This window comes from Dendrobates tinctorius, unplaced genomic scaffold (assembly GCF_039654945.1).
Source record: "Dendrobates tinctorius isolate UK_male_01 unplaced genomic scaffold, ASM3965494v1 ptg000035l, whole genome shotgun sequence".
Taxonomy (NCBI): Eukaryota; Metazoa; Chordata; class Amphibia; order Anura; family Dendrobatidae; genus Dendrobates; species Dendrobates tinctorius.
The window spans coordinates 71,359,851-71,385,911 of NW_027361703.1; the positions used below are offsets into that span (position 1 = coordinate 71,359,851).

The 26,061-nt window shown below is 49.2% G+C and overlaps 1 protein-coding gene across 1 annotated transcript in view; it reads right to left on the minus strand.

Moving 5' to 3' along the window:
- The window catches only part of PSMC2 (proteasome 26S subunit, ATPase 2), a 54,510-nt gene that overhangs the window by 13,204 nt on the left and 15,245 nt on the right, over positions 1-26,061 (minus strand). Inside the window, exons 3-9 of the mRNA XM_073573634.1 lie at positions 18,720-18,801; positions 18,543-18,642; positions 11,320-11,451; positions 10,428-10,500; positions 10,220-10,315; positions 8,444-8,608; positions 8,249-8,336 (exon numbers count right to left, since the gene is read on the minus strand). Coding sequence (XP_073429735.1) covers positions 8,249-8,336; positions 8,444-8,608; positions 10,220-10,315; positions 10,428-10,500; positions 11,320-11,451; positions 18,543-18,642; positions 18,720-18,801 — 736 coding nt within the window. The remainder of the gene's footprint in view (positions 1-8,248; positions 8,337-8,443; positions 8,609-10,219; positions 10,316-10,427; positions 10,501-11,319; positions 11,452-18,542; positions 18,643-18,719; positions 18,802-26,061) is intronic.

Here is a 26,061-nt window from a genome sequence, read left to right on the forward strand (position 1 = left end):
AGTTTTATGCAATCCTAAAAAGACAGACTCCGCCAGATCACAGGTCCTACGGGGTCCACATGGCCTCCATCCGCAATAATATAGGGAATCTTCTGCCAGAGGTTCCGTCTGAATCATGTATTTCAGAGATTTACACGGAAACCCGGGTGCAAGCGCTCAGCACAGGATAAATGTGTGCCGAGCCTTACTGTGATCTTTGGGAGGCAGAATGAACAACTGAACAGCAGGTGAAGAATTGGTTTTATTTTTTATACCGTTCCTCATGCGGTATAAATGATTAGGCGACTTTATTCTTCAGAGCGGTGTGATTACAGCAATACCAGATTTATATCGAGTTTTTATGTTTGGCTGCTGTCACACACTAAAAACAGGATTTTTTTGGGTTGCTTACCGTAAAATCTGTTTCTCGGAGCCTTCATTGGGGGACACAGAGACCATGGGTGTATGCTGCTGCCACTAGGAGGCTGACACTATGCACAAAAAAAGGTTAGCCCCTCCTCCGCCGTATACACCCCACCGACCGGCAGGAAGTTCCTCAGTTAGTGAGAAAGCAGTAGGAGAAGTAACAGAATAGATTGAGAACAGAACAAACAACTCAACTGTAACAAACCGACAAACATAAGAACAGGAGTTGTAGAACATGGGAGGGTGCTGTGTCCCCCAATGAAGGCTCCGAGAAACAGATTTTACGGTAAGCAACCCAAAAAATCCTGTTTTCTCGTTCGCCTTATTGGGGGACACAGAGACCATGGGACATCCCAAAGCAGTCCCTGGGGTGGGAAACAAACTTCCATCAGGCCAGTGGACTCGCCACCGCAGCCTGCAGAATCCTTCTACCTAGGCTGGCGTCCGCCGAAGCGTAGGTGTGGACCCTGTAGAATTTCACAAAGGTGTGAACCGATGACCACGTTGCAGCCTTGCAAAGCTGCAGTGCGGAAGCTCTGTGGCGCACCACCCAGGAGGCACCCACCGCCCGGGTAGAGTGCGCTCTGACCCCTGGAGGGGCCACTCGATGCTTGACCCGGTATGCCTCCAAAATTGCCGATCTGATCCAGCGCGCAATAGTGGCCTTTGAGGCTGGGTGACCTTTCCTCGCCCCGTCAGGAATGATGAACAGAGAGTCTGACTTCCGCAAGGAAGTCGTCCAGGCTAGATAGACTCTCAATGCCCTGACTAGGTCCAGCTTGTTCAAGGACCGCTCCCGAGGGTGAGCTGGGCTCGGGCAGAAGGATGGCAGAACAATGTCCTCATTGAGGTGAAACGAAGATACCACCTTCGGAAGAAAAGAGGGCGGAGGCCGCAGAACTACCTTGTCCTGATGAAGGACCAAAAAAGGAGAGCGGCAAGAAAGTGCTGCTAATTCCGACACGCGCCGGATGGAGGTAATGGCCACCAGAAAGGCCACTTTCCAAGAAAGGAGGGAAAGGGAAACGTCCCTGAGAGGTTCAAAAGGAGGACCCTGCAGAACCTGAAGAACCAAATTAAGATCCCAAGGATCCACGGGCGCTCGGTACGGAGGAACCGTGTGAGCCACACCCTGGAGGAAGGTTTTGACCTGGGGCCGGGAGGCCAGCGTTTTCTGAAATAAAATGGACAGTGCCGAAACTTGACCCTTCAAGGAACTGAGAGCAAGCCCCGCATCCAGCCCTGCCTGCAGAAACGCCAGAATAGAAGGGAGCGAAAAAACCAAGGGCGCGATGTCATTGGTCTCAAACCAGGAGAAATAGGCTTTCCAAGTACGGTAATAGAGGGCGAAGAAGGCGGCTTTCTGGCGCGGATCATGGTATGAATCACCCGATCAGAGAATCCTGCCCGTCTCAAAACCTCGGTCTCAACAGCCACGCCGTTAAATTGAGCGACCGAGAATTGGGGTGGCAAATCGGGCCTTGAGACAGCAGATCTGCCCTGTCGGGAAGCTTCCAGGGGGCGTCCGCGAGAAGGTTGACAATGTCCACGAACCAAGACCTTCTGGGCCAATTCGGGGCGATGAGGATGACTGGAATCCCCTCTGCTTTGATTTTCTTCAACAACTTGGGAAGAAGAGGCAGAGGAGGGAACAGGTAGGGGAGCTCGAACTGTGACCAAGGGACGGCCAGAGCGTCGGCGCCCACTGCCAGAGGGTCCCGAGACCTGGACACGAATTGTGGGACTTTCCTGTTGAGGCGAGATGCCATGAGGTCTACATCCGGAGTTCTCCACCGACGGCAGAGCAGATGAAACACCTCCGGATGTAGGGACCATTCCCCTGCCGCGAGACCCTCGCGGCTGAGGAAATCGGCGGCCCAGTTGTCCACGCCGGGAATGTGAACCGCGGAAATCGTTGGAACAAAGGTCTCTGCCCATTGAAGAATTCTGGACACTTCCGCCAGAGCTGAGACACTCCGTGTCCCCCCTTGGCGGTTGATATACGCCACCGCTGTGGCATTGTCTGTCTGAATCCTGACAGGCAGGCCCTTGAGGCGCCTTTCCCAGTGGACGAGAGCTAGATGGATCGCTCGTATCTCTAGGACATTGATCTGCAGAGCTGATTCCTGAGTCGACCATCGACCCTGAACAGTGTGATTGCGGAACACTGCACCCCAGCCGATGAGGCTGGCGTCCGTAGTGACAATCTGCCAGTGAACGGGAAGAAAAGACCGCCCCAAGAGAATGAGGTGAGACGTCAACCACCAGTTGAGAGACCGCTTGATCCGGCATGAAAGGCGAACCGGACGATCCAGAGACAGAGCCGACCTGTTCCACCTGGATAAAATGGCCTGCTGGAGTGGCCTGGGGTGAAATTGGGCAAAGGGAACTGCCTCTATCGCCGCCACCATCTTCCCCAGGACCCTCATGGCTGTCCTGAGGGATGGAAATCGTGTGATCTGTAATGATCGCACGCCTTGCTGCAGGGAAAGGATCTTGTCTTGTGGGAGAAATACCCTTGACCGACGAGTGTCGAACAGAAGGCCCAGAAACACAAGGCGTTGAGTAGGGACCAGACAGGACTTTTTCCGGTTGACGATCCACCCAAAACTGGACAGGGTGTCTAGAACGATCGCCACACTTAGGCGGGCCTGTTGAAAGGAGGGAGCCTTGATCAGGATATCGTCGAGGTACGGAAAAAGAACGAGACCTCTGATCCTCAACAAGGCCATCAACGCCGCCATAATCTTCGTGAAGACTCTGGGAGCGGTGGCGAGCCCGAAAGGAAGCGCGACGAACTGGTAATGTTCGTGGTGAATCGCAAACCGCAGGAACTTCTGATGTCCGGGAAATATGGGCACATGTAGATAGGCATCTTGGATGTCTATGGAACCCATGAATTCCTGCTCCTCCATGGAAGCAATTACCGAGCGTACAGACTCCATCCGGAAGTGGCGAAGGCGAACTCTCTTGTTGAGTAACTTGAGATCCAAAATGGGCCGAACTGCCCCGTCCTTTTTCGGCACCACAAACAGGTTTGAATAAAACCCTGTGAAGCGTTCCGATTCGGGAACGGGCACAATCACCCCGGAACTGAGAAGAGAGGCGATGGCCGAACCGAACCCCGGGACCAAGGCCGGATCCCTCGGCGGACGGGATTGGAAGAAGCGATCCCGTGGAAGAGAAATGAACTCTATTTTGTATCCTGTTGATACAACCTCTCTGACCCAAGCGTCCTCTACTGAGGCGAGCCAGACGTCGCTGAAGAAAAGAAGTCGACCTCCCAATTGGAAGGGACCCACGGGAGACCGATGGTAGTCATGCGGATGTAGACCGTCCAGATCTAGACGGTCTTCCCTGGGAAGAGTGGGACCGCCAGGACGGAGTGGGCCTGAAGGAAACCTTCTTTCTTTCCTGACGTGCCTGTGGCCTTTGCTGGTTGGAAGGGTTTTCCGCCGTATTGAAACGGCGGAAAGTCCGAAAGGGACGAAACTGACGCCTTGGAGGAGGTCTGCGAGGCTTGGAGGGGAGAAGAGAACTCGTACCTCCGGTAGCGTCCTTAATAATCTGATCCAATTGTGATCCGAAGAGACGCACTCCCTGAAAAGGCAGATTGGTCAGAGACTTTTTAGAGGACAAGTCCGCCTGCCAGACCTTGAGCCAAATTGTACGTCGGATTGCCACGATGTTACTTGACGCCTGAACTGCGCAAGATGCGGCATCCAAGGAGGCAGAAAGCAGATAATCCCCCGCATGGGAAATCTGATTGGCGAGATCGGCCAAATGCTCTGGTCGTGCCTTATCCAGAATGCCCTGCCGAAGGTCGTCTGCCCAAGTGGATATGGCCTTTGCTGCCCAAGAAGAAGCAAAGACTGGACATACCGCTGCTGATGCCGCTTCGAAGGCAGATTTTGCTAGAGATTCTATGATCCTATCATTAGAATCTTTTAGAGACGCCACACCTGACAGCGGAAGGACCGTATTATTAGAAAGTCTGGACACGGGAGGGTCCACCGAGGGAGAAGCGGCCCAGTTGTCCGTGAGCTCTTTAGCAAACGGGTACAGCACGCCGAGACGCTTTCCTCTTTGAAAGCGTCTGGTCGGATCTTCTCTCTCCTTTGTAAAAATCTTTCCAAACTCAGAATGGAAGGGAAACACCCTGGATGGTGTTTCCGCCCGTCTGAACGAAACCTCCTGATCTGAGGATTTTGCAGGGGCGTCAGCGATGTCGAAGGTATGGTGAATCGCGGCAATGAGGTTTTGCACCGTAACCTTCATGTTCGCATCCTGGTCCGAATCCAGCTCTAAGACCCCTTCCGATTCCGAAAGCGCTTCGCCTGACTCGGGAGAGGAGGCCTGAGAGGGAGACTGCTGGGGACTATGGGGTGAGGTAGGACGAGGGGAGGACTCCGCCTGGAGGTCCTGCCTGGGCCTCTTGCGACTGCCGCTGGCTGGCTCAGATGAGACGTGCTGGGTCCCGCCGAAGCTCCCAAGGGCAACTTGTCCAGAACGGCTACTAGGGACTGAGACACCTTGGTGAGGTCTGCCACTGACTGTGATAGAGAGGAGGCCCAGCCCGGCATGGGGGGCTCACTCACCACTGGGGCTATGGATGGCTCCTGAGCGGCGTCGGGCTGGATTGGATTGCTACAGTCCAGGCAGAGGGGAGTGGACTGACCTGAGGGAAGTTTGCGATTGCAAGAAGAGCACGCAAAGTACTTGACTAAGGTGCCAGAGGAGGCAGGGGGACGAGCGCGGTCAGACTTAGAATTAGACATACTGACGGACAGTCACTGAAGCCTTGCCGGAAGGTTGGGGGACAGGAGGCAGAGGAGGGTGTCAGTCTGCAGTATGCAGAGCTACTCACGGTCCGGTGTCCTATCGCAGCTTCCAATAAATGGAGATGCACGGTTCGTCCGGCTTGCAGGGGCACGGCTGAGGGAACAGCGTCCGGCTGACAGGCTGCGAAAATGGCGGCAGCCAGAGAGGAGCCGAGCAGGAAGCGCGCGCTTTCCTGCAGATGCAGAGGAGGGAGGTAGGCGGGGCTAGGCGCCGATGATAAAAATGGTGCCGCCCGCTAAGATGGTAGGGTGGGAGGGACGGCGCCGCCTCCGGGACGCTCAACCTGAGGGGAGAAGGCCGTGGGCGGGCTTAGAGCGGGCGGGAGGGAAGCCCGCCCGAGAATGGAGAAGGGGGCGTGGCCGCGACGCCGGACAAGGCCCCAGATGAAGCCGAGGCCTGGATTAGAAGAGGCGGCCGCCTGTCAGCACAGGGCGGCGCGGAGGCGTCGCAGAACCGCCGCGGTGGCTGCTACTGAGGACAGCTAGGACCCGGCAGAGGGGGGGGGGAAGCGCTGTCCGATAACCAGCCAGGGCCTAAATAGCTGCAGCGGCCGCCTGGAGGCGACGCGGAGGCGTCGCAGCACTGTCACAGCGACCGCTGCCGAAGAATCCATGGAGTGGCCTGGCGTGGAACCCGCAGGGGAGAATGGGACTCAGGTCTCATACTTACCCTCCTGATCCGTTTCATCCAGCGTACTGTTTCAAGGAGAGTATCCTGCGCCTCAACCGACCGACCGGCTCTGGTAGGCGAGTGGGTGGGAGACGGGGAGCGAGGACCATCTGGAACGCCACATCCATGTTAGGGGTCTTGGTCCTGCTGTAGACTTATGAGGATACGGGGTGGCAGTACACGCCGTACTCATAGTCTCTTTGTGGGACTACAGATGTGACTATTCACACTGTATCCCTCCGGAAAAACCTGAAAAGAAACGACGCACATCGAGGTAGATATGGGTCTAATCAAAGACCCGTGTCCACCTCCTACTGACACTAAGCTAAACTGAGGAACTTCCTGCCGGTCAGTGGGGTGTATACGGCGGAGGAGGAGCTAACCTTTTTTTGTGCATAGTGTCAGCCTCCTAGTGGCAGCAGCATACACCCATGGTCTCTGTGTCCCCCAATAAGGCGAACGAGAAAGTCGCTTTTTATTGCAAAAAATTGTTTCTCATTGCCATATTTTGAGAGCTATAATTTATCCATATTTTAGTCCACAGAGTCATATGATGGCTTGTTTTTTTGCGGGACGAGTTAAAGTTTTTATTAGTACCATTCAGACACATGACTTTTTGATTAGAATAGAATGCAATTTTTGGAAGGCAGAATGAACAAAACCCAGCAATTCAGTATTTTTTTTTGTGGAGGGGGGTGGGGATGGGTTATGTCGTTCCACGTGTGGTAAAATTGATCAGGCAGATTTATTCTTCGGGTCAGTACGATTACAGCGATACCACATTTATTATTTTATGGTTTGGTGCTTTTACACAAAAACTTTGAGAAAAAATAATTATTTGATCGCTATGGAGCTGTATGGCAGCTTGCTTTTTGCGGGACAAGTTGATGTTTTCAGCGGTACCACATTTATTTATATCCTTTTTTTATCGCGTTTTATTCCACTTTCTGTTTGGCAATGATGATGATAAAGCATTGGTTTTTTTGCCTTGTTTATTTATTTATTTTTTATGGTGTTCACTAAATGGGTTTAACTAGTGGGACAGTTCTATAGATCAGGTCATTCTGGACGAGGCTATACCAAATATAAGTACTTTTATTGTTTAGATTTTTTTTTCATACATTTATTGATACAATATCTTTTTTTATTAAATATTTTTACTAGAAAAAAAAAAAAAGATAACTATTTTTACTTTGTTCCACTAGGGAACTATCATTTTTTGCAGGCTGATCACTTGTATAGCATGGGGATGCAGCAGCATCCCTATGCTATGCAAACTGTCAGCTCTGCACTAAAAGAGAAAGTTGCCGATCATGTAATGTGATCATCAACTTTCCTACCCTGGTGACCCAGATGTCGTCACTATGACATTGGGTCACGGGTCTCCGCATCGCGCCGCGGGGGGGGTCACCGATTCACGGGCAGAGGGGCTGTCACTGCTCCACCGGCTCCCGGAATGCTGCGATCGTATTCGATCGCAGCATTTAGGGGGTTAAAGCGCTAGGAGCGTGCAGGACTGCCCATGTCACTTAGTGTTGGGTGTCAGCTGTCAGAATCAGCTGACACCCGGCAGTGATCGCGCACGCACAGCCTGTGTTCCTGCACGATCGCCATGGAGTAATAATACGTCCCTGGTAAAATAGGCCCAGGGTGCGTGGACGTATTATTACTGCAAATGTCCGCAAGGAGGTAAAAATACTGGTGGACCTGCAGAGATTCTCCTAGATAATGTTGCTTCAGAAAAAAAGCCAACTGTCTTTTTCCTATAGAGGCTTTGCTGGTGATTTTGCCGTCGCTTCTGCGGCCGGCATTTTTCTCTGTAATTTAAACTATATCTAGCCTCTTTTTTTAACCACTGCATGGTTTCCAAATCTTGAAGCGTGAAAAAGTAGTAACAAAAGATTAAACATGCACAGAAATGTCATTTTTGCACTGCTGTGCATTATGTTTGTTTTTTGCAGCACTTTTTTTTAGAAGGATTCTGCCTGAAAAAGTCATTTACAAATAACCTGAATGGAAGGCCATTTGGCTTTGACAGCATGGATTTTACTGGATAGGTTTTGGGTGTCTTGTGGCTTTTCAAGCCCTTTGAGCTACTAGTAATGAGGAAAACATCTAATTTTCTGAGTGCAGGGCTCTTAAATAGTTTCATTTTCATTTTTTTTCATTTATGAGAAAAGTTACACACATCACTTACTACCTGCTCTTAATGTCATAACGACAAAAGGCACTACTTCCCAGATTGTCACTCTCAAATAAAGCCTAGATGGAAGAAAGCATATTTACGTAGCATGTTATGTTTCAATCTTATAAGATTACTGGCAATACATACCACCAATGGCATCAATTTCATCGAAGAATATAAGACAGGCTTTCTTGGTCCGGGCCATCTCAAACAATTCACGAACCATTCGTGCACCCTATGGAGAAACAAAAAGAATAGAAAAGACTAAGTAAAATAACATACTGACTTGGCTCGCTAAATGTATCCAATTATGGCAAAGGAAAAAAAAAAGCAGCAACTAACTTCTCCAACATATTTCTGGACCAGCTCGGAGCCAATTACTCTGATGAAGCAGGCGTCTGTTCTGTTAGCAACTGCACGTGCACAGAGAGTTTTTCCTGTTCCTGGAGGTCCAAACAGAAGCACTCCTTTTGGGGGCTCAATACCCAGATTAACAAATCGCTCTGGCTGTGGAAACAGATATACAGCATAATAGGCATATGTCTACAACTTGAAAATGCAGTTATTTAAACACAGGTCAGGATGTGCTCAGGTTTTGTCCTGTGAACGGTGCATCACAGGTCCCATATCACAAATAACAGATATAATATAGCATGGGGGGACCTGTAATATTTCCTTGACTACTGATGTCCTTGCTTCATGTAAAACAATTGCAAATTAACTTTTCAAGTTGTTGTCATTTCAGTGTGAGGAAGAAGTTGCAGTGCTCCACAACCGATAGTAATAATGAGGGTTAGGCTAGCTGTTCCTAAGTGACTGAAAGCTGTCGGCATATGACCCAATATATAACTAAAGCAGCGCTATTGGAGATTGGGCTCCAAATATGGGCAACATATACAGCACTTTACTCTAAAAACTCAGAAGCAAATATAAAGCTACAGAATATTATCAACCCCTTCCCATGATGTACTATCAGAGACTGACTGCACCCAAATGGAAACTAAAATATTGAGGAGGATGGAGCTGAAGATAACCCCCTTTGTGCTCAGTGACAAAGATATTATTTCTTCACATATCATAGCCATTCTCCCAGCCACTGACTGAGGTATGCTTCATACAGCTGGTCAGTTGAGACATAGGTCTTGGGAGCTGCATGTATTCAGTCTGTAGCCCGTCCTGACACATGACTAGGACGGGCTGCAGTTTGAATTCTATGAGACCCCATTTTCTCTCATTCTCAGAGAACCCCTTTAAATAGGACCTGAAACATGCTGCCAAATCCATGATCAGCAGGTCCTGGCTATATGAACTCAGCCAGATGTTTGACACAAACCACATTTCAGAGAAAAAAACCCCTATAATAGCACAAGGGACCGATGCTGTACACTTGTTGGACAGGTAGGTCCGTGGCAGCTTCTCCGCACCTCCTGCCATGGATTAACATGATGTGTTTCCATGCAAAACTGAGAGACATGTCCATTTTTTTCCAGTATCACAGATGAACTGTCAATAAAATTCTATCGGTCTGTGAAAAACACATACAGCAGTTAGATGGGAGCTGTGTGCGGTCTGTGTTTACCATTGCAAAAGACAGGAGACGCTTTGTAATTCATTTATCCATCTGTCAAATACAATGAGGACACACAGATGGTAAAAGCAGACCATACACTGATGGCACACTGCTCCAAAACACTGATGACACAGGTACCATTTTTTCATGTGTTTAAACACGAATGTGTTAATGAGGCCTTAATTGTATAATGAAGACTCAAACAGGAAGATCACATTAAGGCTACCGTCACATTTTGCAGCAAAGATTTTGAAAATCACAGCACAACTGTGCAGCATTAAAAAAAAAACAAAAACCCACAGTATCCAAAATATCACACTAGCATTTTAGAACAGTCACTGACTAAAAGTGACTGTCAGCATAACATCACCCTGTATAGTAACAGCATGTTCAGCTACATGTCAGCTGTCCTAGTAGGCAAAACAAAAAAAATGTCATTTGGGAACTAAGAATACTGAAAGAATACCTTGGACACTGTCTATGAGTAAGCTAACAGATTTGTTTTAGGTTAACTGCAACATAGCAGAAATTACCATACAAGTACTTACATGGAGCAACGGAGTTTCAACAACTTCCCTTAATTTTTCAATCTGTTCTTTGCAACCTCCAACATCACTATATGTAACATCAGGCTTCTCTTCAACCTATGTAGGAAAACAGACACTGTATAGCAATAAAAAGTGTGATAAAAAGTAAAATAAAGCCAGAGGCTGAGCCCACACAAGCTGTATCATATTTAGCCTAGGAAAAAGTTACCTGCATCATAGTCACTGTGGGATCAATCTTTGGAGGCAGTGGGATATGGATCTGGTACTTGTTTCTGTCCACACTGTACATAGATACATAGGGAACAATATATCAGATAATCAAGTGTCAATTTGCCATTCAGACCCAATTCCTGAACATAGTATTTTGGTCCTTCCGCCACTGTACTCTATAGATTTGTGGGAGTCCAATCTAAATCCATTTTTTCGAGGATTCAAATATAACCTCAGCGCAGCGTACAATGAAACCAACACATCTAAAGGGCCTGTCACACCAAGCGATATCGCTAGCAATATCGCTATAACTTGTGACGTTATAGCGATATTGCTAGTGACATCGCTGTGTGTGATACTTACCTACGACCGGCTCCCCCGCTGGTTATCGCTGATTGCGCGAGAACGTCCAGGACTGTTTCTCGTCGTCAGCTTCCTGCGGCGCTTCCTGTGGAGAGACGAGCGTGGAGCCGGGCGGGAGAACGCAGGAACGCCTAGTGTGACAGATAAGTAGCGACCCCCGGCCCCTGCGATGTCGCTGGTGAGATCTGTCTGAGTGGCAGCTCACTAGCGACCACTTAGCGATGTACCACCGATCCTGACCGCGTCATATCGCTGGTCAGGATCGCTGGTACATCGCTAAGTGTGACAGTACTTTAAGACACAATAACACAGAATTTCTCTCTGCCCAGAGATCTGCTCAGATCTCACAGGAGTTGTTTTTTATTGTGTTTATTGTTGCTATTGTAAGCTTTGTGATTATATTTGATCCTTACAAAGCTATTTAACAATCTGTGCCAGATTATGTGTGACCTTTTTTAATGCCTTAACTAATTAGAAAAATAAAGCTTTAACTGCTCAGTAAATAAAGAGAAAAAAAAACAACATACCCAACTCTCATTCCTTCTTCTATGTCTGTAGGAGCAACCTGGTCACTCAAGTCTACCACAAACTTTGCAAACTGCTTCACATTAATTATATATTTAGGGTCCTCAGAGTCCGCATTTATTATTTTTGTGCATCTGGAAAAAAAAGGATAAATATGCAATTACAATTTGTACTTAGTTTGTAAGGTAAAAATCAACTGTAAATACAATAAAACTGAATAAAAAAAGTCACAAGTGCTGATAGATGCAATCCAATTGCAACACAGACAACCCATGGAAAAGGAGAAAGGAGACAATGGGAAAGCTTTACAAAGATAAATGCACCAGACGACTAGTTCAATATGCTACAAGAAAATAACGTTCCTAACAGTTCGTTGTAAAAAGTTATTTCTCGGTCGCCTTATTGGGGGACACAGAGACCATGGGTGTATGCTGCATGCTGCTGCCACTAGGAGGCTGACACTATGCACAAAAAAAGTTAGCTCCTCCTCCGCAGTGTACACCCCACCGACCGGCAGGGAATTCCTCAGTTTAGCTTAGTGTCAGTAGGAGGTGGACACGGGTCTCTCATTAGACCCTTATCTACCTCAGTGTGCGTCGTTCCTTTTCAGGTTTCCGGAGGGATACAGTGTGAAGAGTCACAACTGTACTCCCACAAAGAGACTATGAGTACGGCGTGTACTGCCACCCAGTATCCTCATAGCTCTCCGTGCGGACCAGAAGCTTGGCGCAGATGCGGGCCAGCGACGGATGGTCCTTGCCAAACGCCTCCCACCCACTCGCCCACCAGAGCCTGTCGGTCGGAAGAGGCGCAGACACGGGAAAGATTAACAGACAGCGTTGGATAAAGAAGGTACCTTTATTGGAGCAGAGGCGCGGCGCACGGAGCAAACCACCGCAAGGATACATTGGAGCGGCACCAAGGCAGCGCTGCAGGATGCGGCCCGCGCCTTCGACGGTCGCCGCATTTCACCTAGGCCCCGACTGCGGTGCGGGCCTCGTCTCCCCCCGCCTGTATTCATCGGGGGATTCATCTTCCGGCGCGGTTCTGGCGGCATCTTCGTTGTGTGTGGCCGCTGCAGCGTTGCGGCACTTCCGCGCCGCCCATTGCTGACAGGCGGCCGCCGTCTCTAATTTAGTCCCCGGCTTCATTTTAGGCCTTCGCGCCTGTCGCGGCCACACCCCCCGCCCACTCATAGGCCGGCTGCGCTCCCGCCCGTTCCTAGGCCCTCCCACCGCCTCTCTTGGCCTGTGGCTGGGTAAGAGGGGCGGTTTCCTTTAGTTCAGTTGGCTAACTCCGCCCTTCTTGGCCCTCCTGAACCGTGTTTTTTCATCCACCTCAGGCTGCCGCCATCTTTGCAGCCTGTCAGCCGGAGACGATAGACAGATGTCAGCTATCCCCTGCTGGGGTCCTGCAATTCTCACAAGCCTGGTACAGCGCTTTGGGGGACACCGGACCGTGAGTAGTTCTGCAACTGCAGACTGACACCCTCCTCTGCCTTTCTGTTCCCCAACCTTCCGGCTTTTCTTCAGGGTCCTTCTGTTCCATCTTTATGTCTAACTCTAAGTCTGAGCGTAGCCGGCCCCCACGGGCACTCTAGTCCAGTTCGTCGCATGCCCCTCTTGCAATCGCAGACTTCCCTGACCCCGTTCAGGAGCCATCTATTGTGCCACGTGAAAGCGAATTCCCCATCCCTGGCTGGGCCTCGTCTGTTTCACAATCTGTGGCAGACCTCACCAGAGTGTCTCAGTCCCTAGTGGCCGTTCTTGATAGGTTGCCCCTGGACACTTCTGCAGGGTCCAGCAGGTCGCAAGACATTCCATCTGAGCCAGCCAGCAGAAGCCGCAAAAGACCCAGGCAGGATCTCCGGCCGGAATCCTCTCCTGGCCTCACATCCCCACATAGTCCTTCCCAGCAGTCGCCCTCCCGTGCCTCCTCACCCGAGTCAGGTGAAGCGTTTTTAGAGCTGGATTCGGACCAGGACGCGGACATGAAGGTTACAGTACAGAACCTCATTGCTGCGATTCACCACACCTTCGAAATCTCAGACTCCCCTGCGAAATCCTCAGATCAGGAGGTTTCGTTCAGACGGGCAGAAACATCTTCCAGGGTCTTCTCCTCCCACTCTTGAGTTTGGCAAGACTCTTACCAGGGAAAGAGAAAATCCGACCAGGCGCTTTCAAAGAGGGAAGTGCCTCGGCGTGCTGTATCCGTTTGCCAAAGAGCTCACCGATAACTGGTCTGCTTCCTCCTCGGTAGACGCACCCGTGTCCAGACTTTCTAACAACACGGTCCTCCCGATTTCAGGTGTGACGTCGTTACAAGATTCTAATGATAGAATTATAGAATCTTTAGCAAAGTCAGCATTTGAAGTGGCTGCAGCGGTGCTAAGCCCAGCCTTCACTTCACTTGGGTAGCGAAGGCCATAGCCACTTGGGCAGAGGATCTCCGCAAGGGCATCCTAGATAAGGCACAACCAGGGCATTTGGCTGATCAGGCCAACCAGATCTCCCATGCAGGGGATTATCTACTCTCTGCCTCCTTGGATGCCGCGTCCTGCGCAGTTCAGGCGTCAAGCAACATGGTGGCAGTCCGACGTACAATTTGGCTCAAAGCTTGGCAGGTGGATTTCTCTTCAAGAAAGTCCCTTTCCAATCTGCCTTTTCAGGGAGCGCGGCTCTTCGGATCCCAGCTGGACCAGATTATTAAGGACGCCACTGGGGGCACGAGTTCCCTCCTCCCTCAGTCCAAGCCTCGCAGACCTCCGCTAAGACGTCAGTCTCGGCCCTTTCGGTCTTTCCGCCGCTTCAATACGGCAGAGAACTTCTCTAACCAACAGAGACCGCAGGCATGCCAGGATAGGAAGAAGGTGCCTTTCAGACCCACTCCTTCCTGGCGATCTCACTCCTCCCAGGTCAGATCCTCCAGGTCCAGATCTGGACGGTCCACATCAGCATGTCTATCAACGGACCCCCGGGGGTCCTTCCCAATTAGGAGGTCGACTCCTTTTCTTCAGAGACGTCTGGCTTGCCTCAGTAGAGGACACTTGGGTCAGGGAAGTTGTATCATCAGGATACAAGATAGACTTAGTTTCTTGTCCCCGGGATCGTTTTTTCGACTCCCGACCTCCAAAGGATCCTGCCTTAGTTCTGGGGTTCTTTGCATCCATCGCTTTTCTCCTCAATTCCGGAGTGATTGTGCCCGTTCCCGAATCAGAACGTTTCACAGGATTTTATTCAAACCTGTTTGTGGTACCGAAAGAAGGCGGGACAGTTCGCCCATCTTGGGCCTCAAGTTACTCAACTAGAGAGTCCGACTGCGTCACTTCCGAATGGAGTCTCTTCGGTCGGTAATCGCTTCCATGGAGATGCAGGAGTTCATGTGTTCAATAGACATTCAAGATGCCTATCTACATCTTCCCATATTCTCCGGGCATCAGAAGTTCCTGCGTTGTGCGATTCGCCAGGAACATTACCAGTTCGTTGCACTGCCGTTCGGTCTCGCCACCGCACCCAGAGTATTTACAAAGATCATGGCGGCGTTGATGGCCTTGTTGAGAATCAGAGGTCTCCTTCTCTTTCCGTACCTCGACGACATTCTGATCAAAGCTCCATCCTTTCATCAAGCTCGCCAAAGTCTTACCATCGTCCTCGACACCCTGTCCAATTTCGGGTGGCTCGTCTACAGGAAGAAGCCCTGTCTTGTCCCGACACAACGTCTTGTGTTTCTGGGTCTATTGTTCGACACTCGGCGATCGAGGGTTTTTCTCCCACAAGAAAAAATTGGCTCACTGCAGCAGGATGTACGATTGTTGCAGATCATACGACTTCCATCTCTCCGAACAACCATGAAAGTCCTGGGAAAGATGGTGGCGGCAATAAAGGCGGTTCCCTTTGCCCAATTTCACTCCAGACCTCTCCAACACGCCATCTTGTATCGGGGGAACAGGTCTGTCCTTTCCCTGGATCACCCATTTCGACTTTCATACCGGGTCAAGCGGTCACTCAACTGATGGTTGACGTCACCTCTCATCCTCTTGGGTCGGTCTTTTCTTCCCATTCACTGGCAGATTGTAACAACGGATGCCAGCCTCCTCGGCTGGGGTGCAGTGTTCCGCAATCACACTGTTCAGGGTCGATGGTTGACTCAGGAATCAGCTCTGTCGATCAACGTCCTAGAGATATGAGCGATCCATCTGGCTCACGTCCACTGGGAGAGGCTCCTCAGGGGGCTGACTGTCCGGATTCAGACAGACAATGCCACAGCGGTGGCATATGTCAACCGCCAAGGAGGGACACGAAGTGTCTCAGCCCTGGCAGAAGTGTCCAAGATTATTCATTGGGCAGAGATTTCCGTTCCGACAATTTCCGCGGTACACATTCCCGGTGTAGACAACTGGGCCGCCGATTTTCTCAGCCGCGAGGGTCTCACGGCGGGAGATTGGTCCCTACATCCGGAGGTGTTTCATCTGCTTTGCCGTCGATGGGGAACCCCGGATGTAGACCTGCTGGCGTCTCGCCTCAACAGGAAAGTCCCACAGTTTGGTTCCAGGTCTCGAGACCCTCTGGCAGTGGGCGCCGACGCTCTGGCCGTTCCTTGGTCACAGTTTGAACTCCCTATCTGTTCCCTCCCCTGCCTCTTCTTCCCAAGCTGTTGAAGATCAAAGCAGAAGGAATTCCAGTCATTTTCATCGCAGAATTGGCCCAGAAGGTCTTGGTTCGCGGACATTGTCAACCTTCTCGCGGATGCCCCCTGGAAGCTTCCAGACAGGGCAGATCTGCTGTCTCAAGGCACGATTTGCCACCCCAATCCTCGGCCGCTCACTTTAATGGCGTGGCTGTTGAGACCAAGGTTTTGAAACGGGCAGGATTCTCCGATCAAGTAATTAATTCCATGATCCGAGCCAGAAAGCCATCATCTTCCAAAGTTTATTACTATACTTGGAAGACCTATTTCACTTGGTGTAAGGCCAATGTCATCGCGCCCATGTGTTTTTCGCTCCCTTCTGTTCTGGCGTTTCTTCAGGCAGGGCTGGATGCTGGGCTTGCCCTCAGTTCTTTGAAGGGTCAAGTTTCGGCGCTGTTCATTTTATTTCAGAAGACGGCCTCCCGCCCTCAGGTCAAAATCTTTCTTCAGGGCATGGCTCACACGGCTCCTCCGTACCGAGCGCCCGTGGATCCATGGGATCTTAATCTGGTTCTTGAGGTTCTGCAAGGTTCTCCTTTGGAACCTCTCAGGGATGTTTCCCTTTCTCTCCTTTCTTGGAAGGTAGCTTTTCTGGTGGCCATCACTTCCATCCGGCGCCTGTCGGAATTGGCGGCTTTCTTGCCGCTCTCCTTATTTGGTACTTCACCAGGATGAGGTACTTCTGCGGCTTCCGCCCTCTTTCCTTCAGAAGGTGGTGTCCTCTTTTCACCTCAATGAGGATATTGTTCTGCCGTCCTTCTGTCCGAGTCCAACTCATCCTCGGGAGCGGTCCTTGAACAAGCTGGATCTGGTCAGGGCGATGAGAGTCTATCTAGCTAGGATGACTTCCTTGCGAAAGACCGTCTTTTCATCATTCCAGATGGGTGGCGGAAAGGTCACCCAGCTTCAAAGGCCACTATTGCTTGCTGGATCAGATTGGCAATTTTGGAGGCCTACCGGGTTAAGCATTGAGTGGCTCCTGCAGGGATCACAGCGCACTCTACCCGGGCAGTGGGTGCCTCCTAGGCGGTACGCCACAGAGCTTCCGCGCTGCAGCTTTGCAAAGCTGCAACCTTGTCTTCGGTTCACGTTTGTGAAATTCTACTAAGTCCACACCTACGCTTCGGCGGATGCCAGCCTAGGTAGAAGGATTCTGCAGGCTGCGGTGGTGAGTCCGCTGGCCTGATGGAAGTTTGTTTTCCCACCCCAGGGACTGCTTTGGGACGTCCCATGGTCTCTGTGTCCCCCAATAAGGCGACCGAGAAAACAGGATTTTTGGGTTGCTTACCGTAAAATCTGTTTCTCGTAGCCTTCATTGGGGGACACAGCACCCTCCCATGTTCTACAACTCCTGTTCTTGCTTTGGTTGATTGGTTACAGTTGAGTTTTGTTCTGTTTTCAATCTATTCTGTTACTTCTCCTACTGCTTTCTCACTGAGGAATTCCCTGCCGGTCGGTGGGGTGTACACTGCGGAGGAGGAGCTAACTTTTTTTGTGCATAGTGTCAGCCTCCTAGTGGCAGCAGCATGCAGCATACACCCATGGTCTCTGTGTCCCCCCAATGAAGGCTACGAGAAACAGATTTTACGGTAAGCAACCCAAAAATCCTGTTTTTTCATATGTCTCATGGCAAAGTAGGAAAGAGAAGAGGCTTAAAATGTGGCATGCACCATAACAGATAAAGGTGGTGTGAAGTTAGACTAATAAGTATATAGTTGACCCGAATGTTGATGCATATGGCACACTTTAAAGACTGTCTAGTCGAAGATTATTAAGTGTAAATTCACAAGAGCTGGTAAAATTCATGCTACATGCAATGCATGCTCTCTGACATCATTACCATGAAAGCTTACTGTGCCCTTACTACTAAATTAGGCAGCAGTTTTTACTAATAAGAGAGTTCTACAATATCACTTAGTTCTGCAACAGAAGGCACGTGACATCAATAACCTCGCACCCACACATGCTTATAAAGGGATACATGAATGCTTGGCAGGTGTCCTATTTAAACTTTGTGTGAGGTTTATATCCTGATTAGCATTTACCCAACTGAAGCCTAAAGCCCCCGTTACACACTGCGATATCGCTAGCAATATCGCTGTAAAGTCACCGATTTTGTGACGTAGCAGCGATATTGCTAGCGATATCGCTACATGTGATACTTACCTCCGACCGGCTCCCCCACTGATTATCGCTGGTCGCGCGAGAAGGTCCTGGATCATTTCTCATTGGGCGCTTCCTGTGGCGCCGACAAGCGACGCGGGCGGACGTCAGGATTGCCACGTCTGACAGGTAAGTAGCGACCCCAGACCCCAGCGATGCCGCTGGTGAGATCTGCCCGTGTGGCAGCTCACTAGCGACCACTTATCGATGCACCAGCGATCCATATCGTTGTCGGGATCGCTGGTGCATCGCTAAGTGTAACGGTACCCTAAGCCTGGCCCTACAGTCTCACCACAAGGAAATGTAATGTAATACATACCTAATTGCTAATAACATCAGATACACCTACAAAATTATAAAGAAAGAGGGCTGGTACCTGGCCACCTGGAGCGGCTGCTCACTTTGGAGGGTCTGTTTATCAGCAGCCAAGTCCCACAAGGCTGGAGGGGCAAGTCCTGTATCAGACTCCTTAATACCTATTGAAAAGGAAGATGTGATGTATAGGTGAAGTGTTCATTTTCAAATCAATTAAAGCAAAAACAATGTGGCATACCTGTGAGCTCATTGATTTTCTTAAGTAGTTGCTGTATGTCATCTTCCACTTGTTTAATTTGCCGAGAGTATGTGCTTTGTCCCTGTGACAACACAATACTTGTAATTTTTCTTTTAATGCAATTATTAGATTCCATGTACTAGAGTCTGAAGTAAGCCAAATGTTAGCATTTGTAAGCCCACAGTCTTGGCAAAAGACACAGCTGACAGGTGAGCACCCAGATGTTCAGTCACTTGGACCTTTGATTAAAAACATTTAGGATCACAGTTAAAAATCTTCAGCTATGGCAGGTAGAATGGGAGAAAAACAGGATTTTTGGGTTGCTTACCGTAAAATCTATTTCTCGGAGCCTTCATTGGGGGGACACAGAGACCATGGGTGTATGCTACCGCCACTAGGAGGCTGACACTATGCACAAAAAAAGTTAGCTCCTCCTCTGCAGTGTACACCCCACCGACCGGCAGGGAATTCCTCAGTTAGTGAGAAAGCAGTAGGAGAAGCAACAGAATAGATTGAAAACAGAACAAACAACTCAACTGTAACCAATCAACCAAAGAAAGAACAGGAGCTGAAGAACATGGGAGGGTGCTGTGTCCCCCAATGAAGGCTCCGAGAAACAGATTTTACGGTAAGCAACCCAAAAATCCTGTTTTCTCGTTCGCCTTATTGGGGGACACAGAAACCATGGGACGTCCCAAAGCAGTCCCTGGGGTGGGAAACAAACTTCCATCAGGCCAGCGGACTCACCACCGCAGCCTGCAAAATCCTTCTACCTAGGCTGGCGTCCGCCGAAGCGTAGGTGTGGACTTTGCAGAATTTCACAAACGTGTGAACCGATGACCAGGTTGCAGCTTTGCAAAGCTGCAGCGCGGAAGCTCTGTGGCGTACCGCCCAGGAAGCACCCACTGCCTGGGTAGAGTGCGCTCTGATCCCCGGAGGAGCCACTCGATGCTTAACCCGGTATGCCTCCAAAATTGCCGATCTGATACAGCGAGCAATAGTAGCCTTGGAGGCCGGGTGACCTTTCCGCGCCCCATCCGGAATGACAAAAAGAGTCTGTCTTTCGCAGGGAAGCCGTCCTAGACAGATAGGCTCTCAGCGCCCTGACCAGGTCCAGCTTGTTCAAGGACCGCTCCCGAGGATGAGATGGACTCTGACAGAAGGAAGGCAGAACAATATCCTCATTGAGGTGAAAGGAGGACACCACTTTCGGAAGAAACGAGGGCGGAGGCCGCAGAACTACCTTATCCTGGTGAAGTACCAAAAACAGGCGAGCAGCAAGAAAGAGCCGCCAATTCCGACACGCGCCGGATGGAAGTGATGGCCACCAGAAAAGCTACCTTCCAAGAAAGGAGAGAAAGAGAAACATCCCTGAGAGGTTCAAAAGGAGGAACTTGCAGAACCTCAAGAACCAGATTAAGATCCCATGGAACCACGGGCGCTCGGTACGGAGGAGCCGTGTGAGCCACGCACTGAAGAAAGGTTTTGACCAGAGGGCGGGAGGCCAACGTCTTCTGAAATAAAATAGACAGCGCCGAAACATGACCCTTCAAAGAACTGAGGGCAAGTCCCGCATCCAGCCCTGCCTGAAGAAACGCCAGAACAGAAGGGAGCGAAAAGCACATGGGCGCGATGTCATTGGCCTCACACCAGGTGAAATAGGCCTTCCAAGTATGATAATACATTTTGGAAGATGATGGCTTTCTTGCTCGGACCATGGTATGAATTACTCGATCGGAGAATCCTGCCCGTTTCAAAACCTTGGTCTCAACAGCTACGCCGTTAAATTGAGCGGCCGAGAATTGGGGTGGCAAATCGGGCCTTGAGACAGTAGATCTGCCCTGTCTGGAAGCTTCCAGGGGGCGAGAAGGTTGACAATGTCCACGAACCAAGACCTTCTGGGCCAATTCGGGGTGATGAGAATGACTGGAATTCCTTCTGCTTTGATCTTCTTCAACAGCTTGGGAAGAAGCGGCAGAGGAGGGAATAGGTAGGGGAGTTTGAACTGCGACCAAGGAACGGCCAGAGCGTCTGCGCCCACTGCCAGAGGGTCTCGAGACCTGGAAACTGTGGGACTTTCCTGTTGAGGCGAGACGCCATCAGGTCGACATCCGGGGATCCCGGTTATGAATGAGTCACCGTAGGAGGCAAAAGCAGAAATACAAGCTAAGTTCAGAAAACCAGAGAAGTTGGCAACTATCAGATTGCAGACCCCTGAACCTATCAACACAACTAGCAGTAGCCGTGGGGGGTTCCTACGAAGCCCTAGACCCCTCGATCACAGCCGGAGAATTACATAGGCCTAAAGAAAGAAAAGGGAAATCTAAACTGCCCCAGAGCAGACCCCAAAGCAATAGACAGCCCCCAACGTATGACGGTGAAGCAAGATGAAAATACTAACACAGACAGAAAGATAGACTGAGCAAAGACGGGGCCCGCAACTACCTAGATAGGAAAGGACAGGAAGGCTGCTGTCTGCAATCTGCCAAAACCCTATCAAAGACATAAGCCAACAAGCTGATATGAAAAAGGCCCTGAAGCAGCTAGGCTTCAAAAACTAAATCAGCACTCAGGTATTTTCAGAAGAAAGAGCTAAATGAATTCAGCACACCCCAGCAGGGAATGGCAGAAATCCAGAAAAAACAAAGCAAACAAAGTCAAAGCACAAAAGCAAAAGGCTGAGCAGCAAACTTAGCTTTAGAGCAGGAATTCAGACTGGTCTCCAAGGATCCCACAGAGAAATCACCCGCAGGGCAGAAGGGCGTCGGCAGCCTTATATCCAGTCCGTAACTCCACTCAGCCAGTCATCATCATCAGCCTCAGGTGTTTGATAATCAGGCTCACTACCTTTCTTTACCAGAAGAGGGAGTTCCTCGGGCCTCAGTAATGAAGGGGAAAATGAACTCACAACAGTACCTCCCCCTTGAGGAGGGGTCACCGAACCCTCAACTACGCCTTCAGGGCGATCAGGGTGAGCCCGATGAAAGGCACGCACCAATCTTTTGGCATGAATATCAGAGGCAGAGACCCAGGAATTATCCTCCTAACCATAACCCTTCCACTTAACCAAATACTGGAGTCTAGCCAGACGGGAATCCAGTACTCTCTCTACCTCATATTCCATGTTACCTTCAACCAATACAGGGTCTGGAGGTGCCACCCCCGGAACAACAGGTTCAACAAACCTCTTCAACAAAGATTTATGGAACACATTATGGATTTTAAATGTGACAGGAAGAGCCAAACGAAAAGAGACCAGATTAATAATCTCCACAATCTTGTAAGGTCCAATAAATCTAGGCTTAAACTTAGGAGAAGCCACCTTCATAGCAATATTTTTTGATGATAGCCACACCATATCACCAACCTTAAACTGGGGACCAATGGTCCTATGTCGGTTGGAAAACCGCTGGTCCTTTTCCTGGGAGAGAGATAACTTATCCACCACTTGGTCCCAGATCTGGTGCATTCTCTCCACCACAGTGTCAACACCTGGGCAGGCAGAGGGCTCCACCTGCCCTGAAGAAAATCGAGGATGAAACCCAAAGTTACAAAAAAAAGGTGACATCAAAGTGGCAGAACTAGCTCTATTATTTAAAGCAAATTCGGCCAAGGGCAAAAATGAAACCCAATCATCCTGATCAGCAGAAATAAAACATCTCAAATATGACTCCAAGGTCTGGTTTGTTCTCTCTGTCTGCCCATTGGTCTGAGGGTGAAAAGCAGAAGAGAAGGACAACTGAATTCCCAGCCTGGAACAGAAAGTTCTCCAAAATCTAGACACAAACTGGACTCCTCTGTCAGATACAATGTTCTCAGGAATCCCGTGCAAACGAACCACCTGTTGTAAAAACAGGGGCACCAACTCAGAGGAAGACGGCAACTTAGGGAGTGGTACAAGATGAACCATCTTAGAGAACCTATCACAAATCACCCAAATAACAGTCATCCTCTGAGAGACAGGCATATCAGAGATGAAATCCATTGAAATATGGGTCCATGGCCTCTTGGGGACAGGCAAAGGCATCAACAACCCACTAGAGAGAGAACACGATTTAGACCGGGAGCACGTCCCACAGGACTGCACAAAATTCCAGACATCACGAGACAAGGAGGGCCACCAAAAAAACCGACTCACCAGATCTCTAGTACCTAAAAATACCTGAATGACCAGCCAAAGCAGAGCAATTAACTTCAGACATCACTCTCTTCTTCCACTGGTCAGGAACATACAACTTTCCACTGGGACAACACTCAGGTTTGTCCTCCTGGAACTCTTCCAGAGCACGTCACAAATCGGGCGAGATGGCAGAAAGAACTACCCCTTCGCCTAAGATGGTAGCAGGCTTGGTCACCACAGGAGAATCAGCAAAGAAGCTCCTAGAGAGGGCGTCTGCCTTGACATTCTTTGTTCCAGGAAGAAACCACAAAATCAACACGTTTAAAAAACAAGGCCCACCTAGCCTGTCTAGGGTTCAAGCGCTTAGCCGACTCTAGGTAAATCAAATTCTTGTGGTCAGTGAGGACCACGACTTGATGCTTAGCTCCCTCCAACCAATGTCTCCACTCCTCAAATGCCCATTTCATGGCCAACATTTCCCTATTCCCCACATCATAGTTACGTTCAGATGGAAAGAACTTTCGGGAAAAGAAAGCACAGGGATTCATTTTAGATGTTACAGGATCCTTTTGGGACAAAACAACTCCTGCACCAATCTCAGAAGCATCCACCTCTACCTGGAATGGAAGTGAGACATCAGGTTGCCGCAAAACCGGGGCGGAGGTGAATCTTCGCTTCAGCTCCTGAAAGGAAGAAACAGCCTCCGGAGACCAATTTAACACATCAGCACCCTTTTTAGTCAAATCAGTCAATGGCTTGGCATACTAGAAAATTTTGCTATAAATTTCCGATAAAAATTAGCAAAACCCAAAAACTTCTGGAGGGCCTTCAAAGAAGTGGGCTGAACCCAATCGTGAATGGCCTGTACCTTGGCCGGGTCCATTTCAATAGTTGACGGGGACAAAATAAATCCCAAAAAAGAAATCCTCTGTACTCCAAAAAGGCATTTAGATCCTTTGACATACAGGGAATTCTCCCTCAAGATCCGGAACACAATCCGAATATGTTCCACATGAGAATCCCAATCCTTGGAGAAGATCAAAATATCATCCAGATAGATATTCAAAAATTTATCGACAAAATCTCGGAAAATATCGTTCATGAAGCACTGGAAGACAGAAGGGGCATTAGTGAGCCCAAAAGGCATCACCAGGTACTCAAAATGTCCCTCCGGAGTATTAAACGCCGTCTTCCAGTCATCCCCATGCTTAATGCGAATAAGATTATACGCCCCCCTGAGGTCAAGCTTGGTAAACCAGCAAGCACCTTTAACTCTGGAGAATAGATCAGAAATCAGGGGTAACGGATACTGATATTTAACAGTAATTTTGTTGAGGGCACGATAATCAATACAAGGTCTTAATGATCCATCCTTTTTGGCTACAAAAAAAAAAAAACGGCTCCTAAGGGTGACGAGGATGGTCTAATATGTCCCTTCTCCAACGCCTCCTTAATATAGGATCGCATAGCCTCGTGCTCGGGTACAGATAAATTGAAGAGCCGACCCTTGGGAAATTTACACCCCGGGCTAAGTTCAATTGCACAGTCATAACTCCTATGAGGAGGCAGAGACGCAGACTCATTCTCACTAAATACATCATAAAAGTCCGCCAAATAATCAGGAACATCATGCGACTGAGGAGAGGTGGAAAACACCGGAGCCTCACTAAAGGCACACCGACAACCCCAACTCACCACAGACACAGATTTCCAATCCAAAACTGGATTATGAATCTGTAACCAGGGAAACCACAGAACAATAGTATCATGCAGATTATGCAACACCAAAAATCTGCAATTTTCTTGATGGTCTGGGGCGACCCGCATTACCACCTGGGTCCAAAACTGGGGTTTATTTTTAGCCAAAGGAGTAGCATCAATCCCCCTCAAAGGGATAGGCGTCTGCAGAGGTGTCATCGGAAATCCACAACGTTTAGCAAAATCCAAGTCCATTAGGTTTAGGGCTGCTCCCGAATCCACAAAAGCCTTGGCGGAAAATGTGGACAGGGAGCAGATCAGAGTAATAGCCAGAAGAAACTTAGGTTGAACACCCCCAACAGAAAACGTGTGTGCAAAGCGTTTCTCTCGTTTAGGACAGACAGAAATAATATGCGAGGCATCTCCACAGAAAAAACACAACTTATTACGCCTTCTGAACTCCTGACGCTGCTCTCTGGAAAAAACTATCACATTGCATAGGTTCAGACATTTGTTCAACAGGTGGCAACACCTTTCGTGCAGCTTTGCGTTCGCGCAAACGCCGATCAACCTGAATGGCTAGTGACATAGAATCGTCAAGACCAGAGGGAACAGGAAATCCCACCATAGTATCTTTTACGGCTTCTGACAACCCCTTCCGAAAGAGAGCAGCCAAGGCATTATCATTCCAGGTAGTAAGTACTGCCCACTTTCGGAATTTTTGACAGTACAATTCAGCAGAATCACGACCCTGGCTCAATGCCAGCAGGGTCTTTTCAGCCTGATCAATGGCATTAGGTTCGTCATACAACAACCCCAAAGCTTGAAAGAATGCGTTCACATTAGTCAGAATAGGATCATCTGGTTTCAAAGAAAACGCCCAATCCTGGGGATCGCCACGCAGCAAAGAGATGACAATTTTAACCTGCTGCGCGGAGCTCCCTGACGAGTTAGGCTTCAAGGCAAAAAATAATTTACAATTATTTTTGAAATTCAAAAATTTAGACCGATCCCCAAAAAATACATCAGGTGTAGGAATCTTTGGTTCAGCAGCATGTGAATGAGCAAGGTAGGCAGAAATTCCCCGCACTTCCGCAGCGAGCTGCTCCACACGATCAGACAATTGCTTTATCTCCATTGAGAGGAAAAAAAAAAAAAAAATTCCCCCTACGGCCTCAGAGATATAGAGGAAAAAATATACACACTTTTTTTTTTTTTTTACAATTCTTTCCTGCTATTGAGTACCCTAGAATCTGCGGTATGGCGGGTGATTCTGTTATGAATGAGTCACCGTAGGAGGCAAAAGCAGAAATACAAGCTAAGTTCAGAAAACCAGAGAAGTTGGCAACTATCAGATTGCAGACCCCTGAACCTATCAACACAACTAGCAGTAGCCGTGGGGGGTTCCTACGAAGCCCTAGACCCCTCGATCACAGCCGGAGAATTACATAGGCCTAAAGAAAGAAAGGGGAAATCTAAACTGCCCCAGAGAAGACCCCAAAGCAATAGGCAGCCCCCAACATA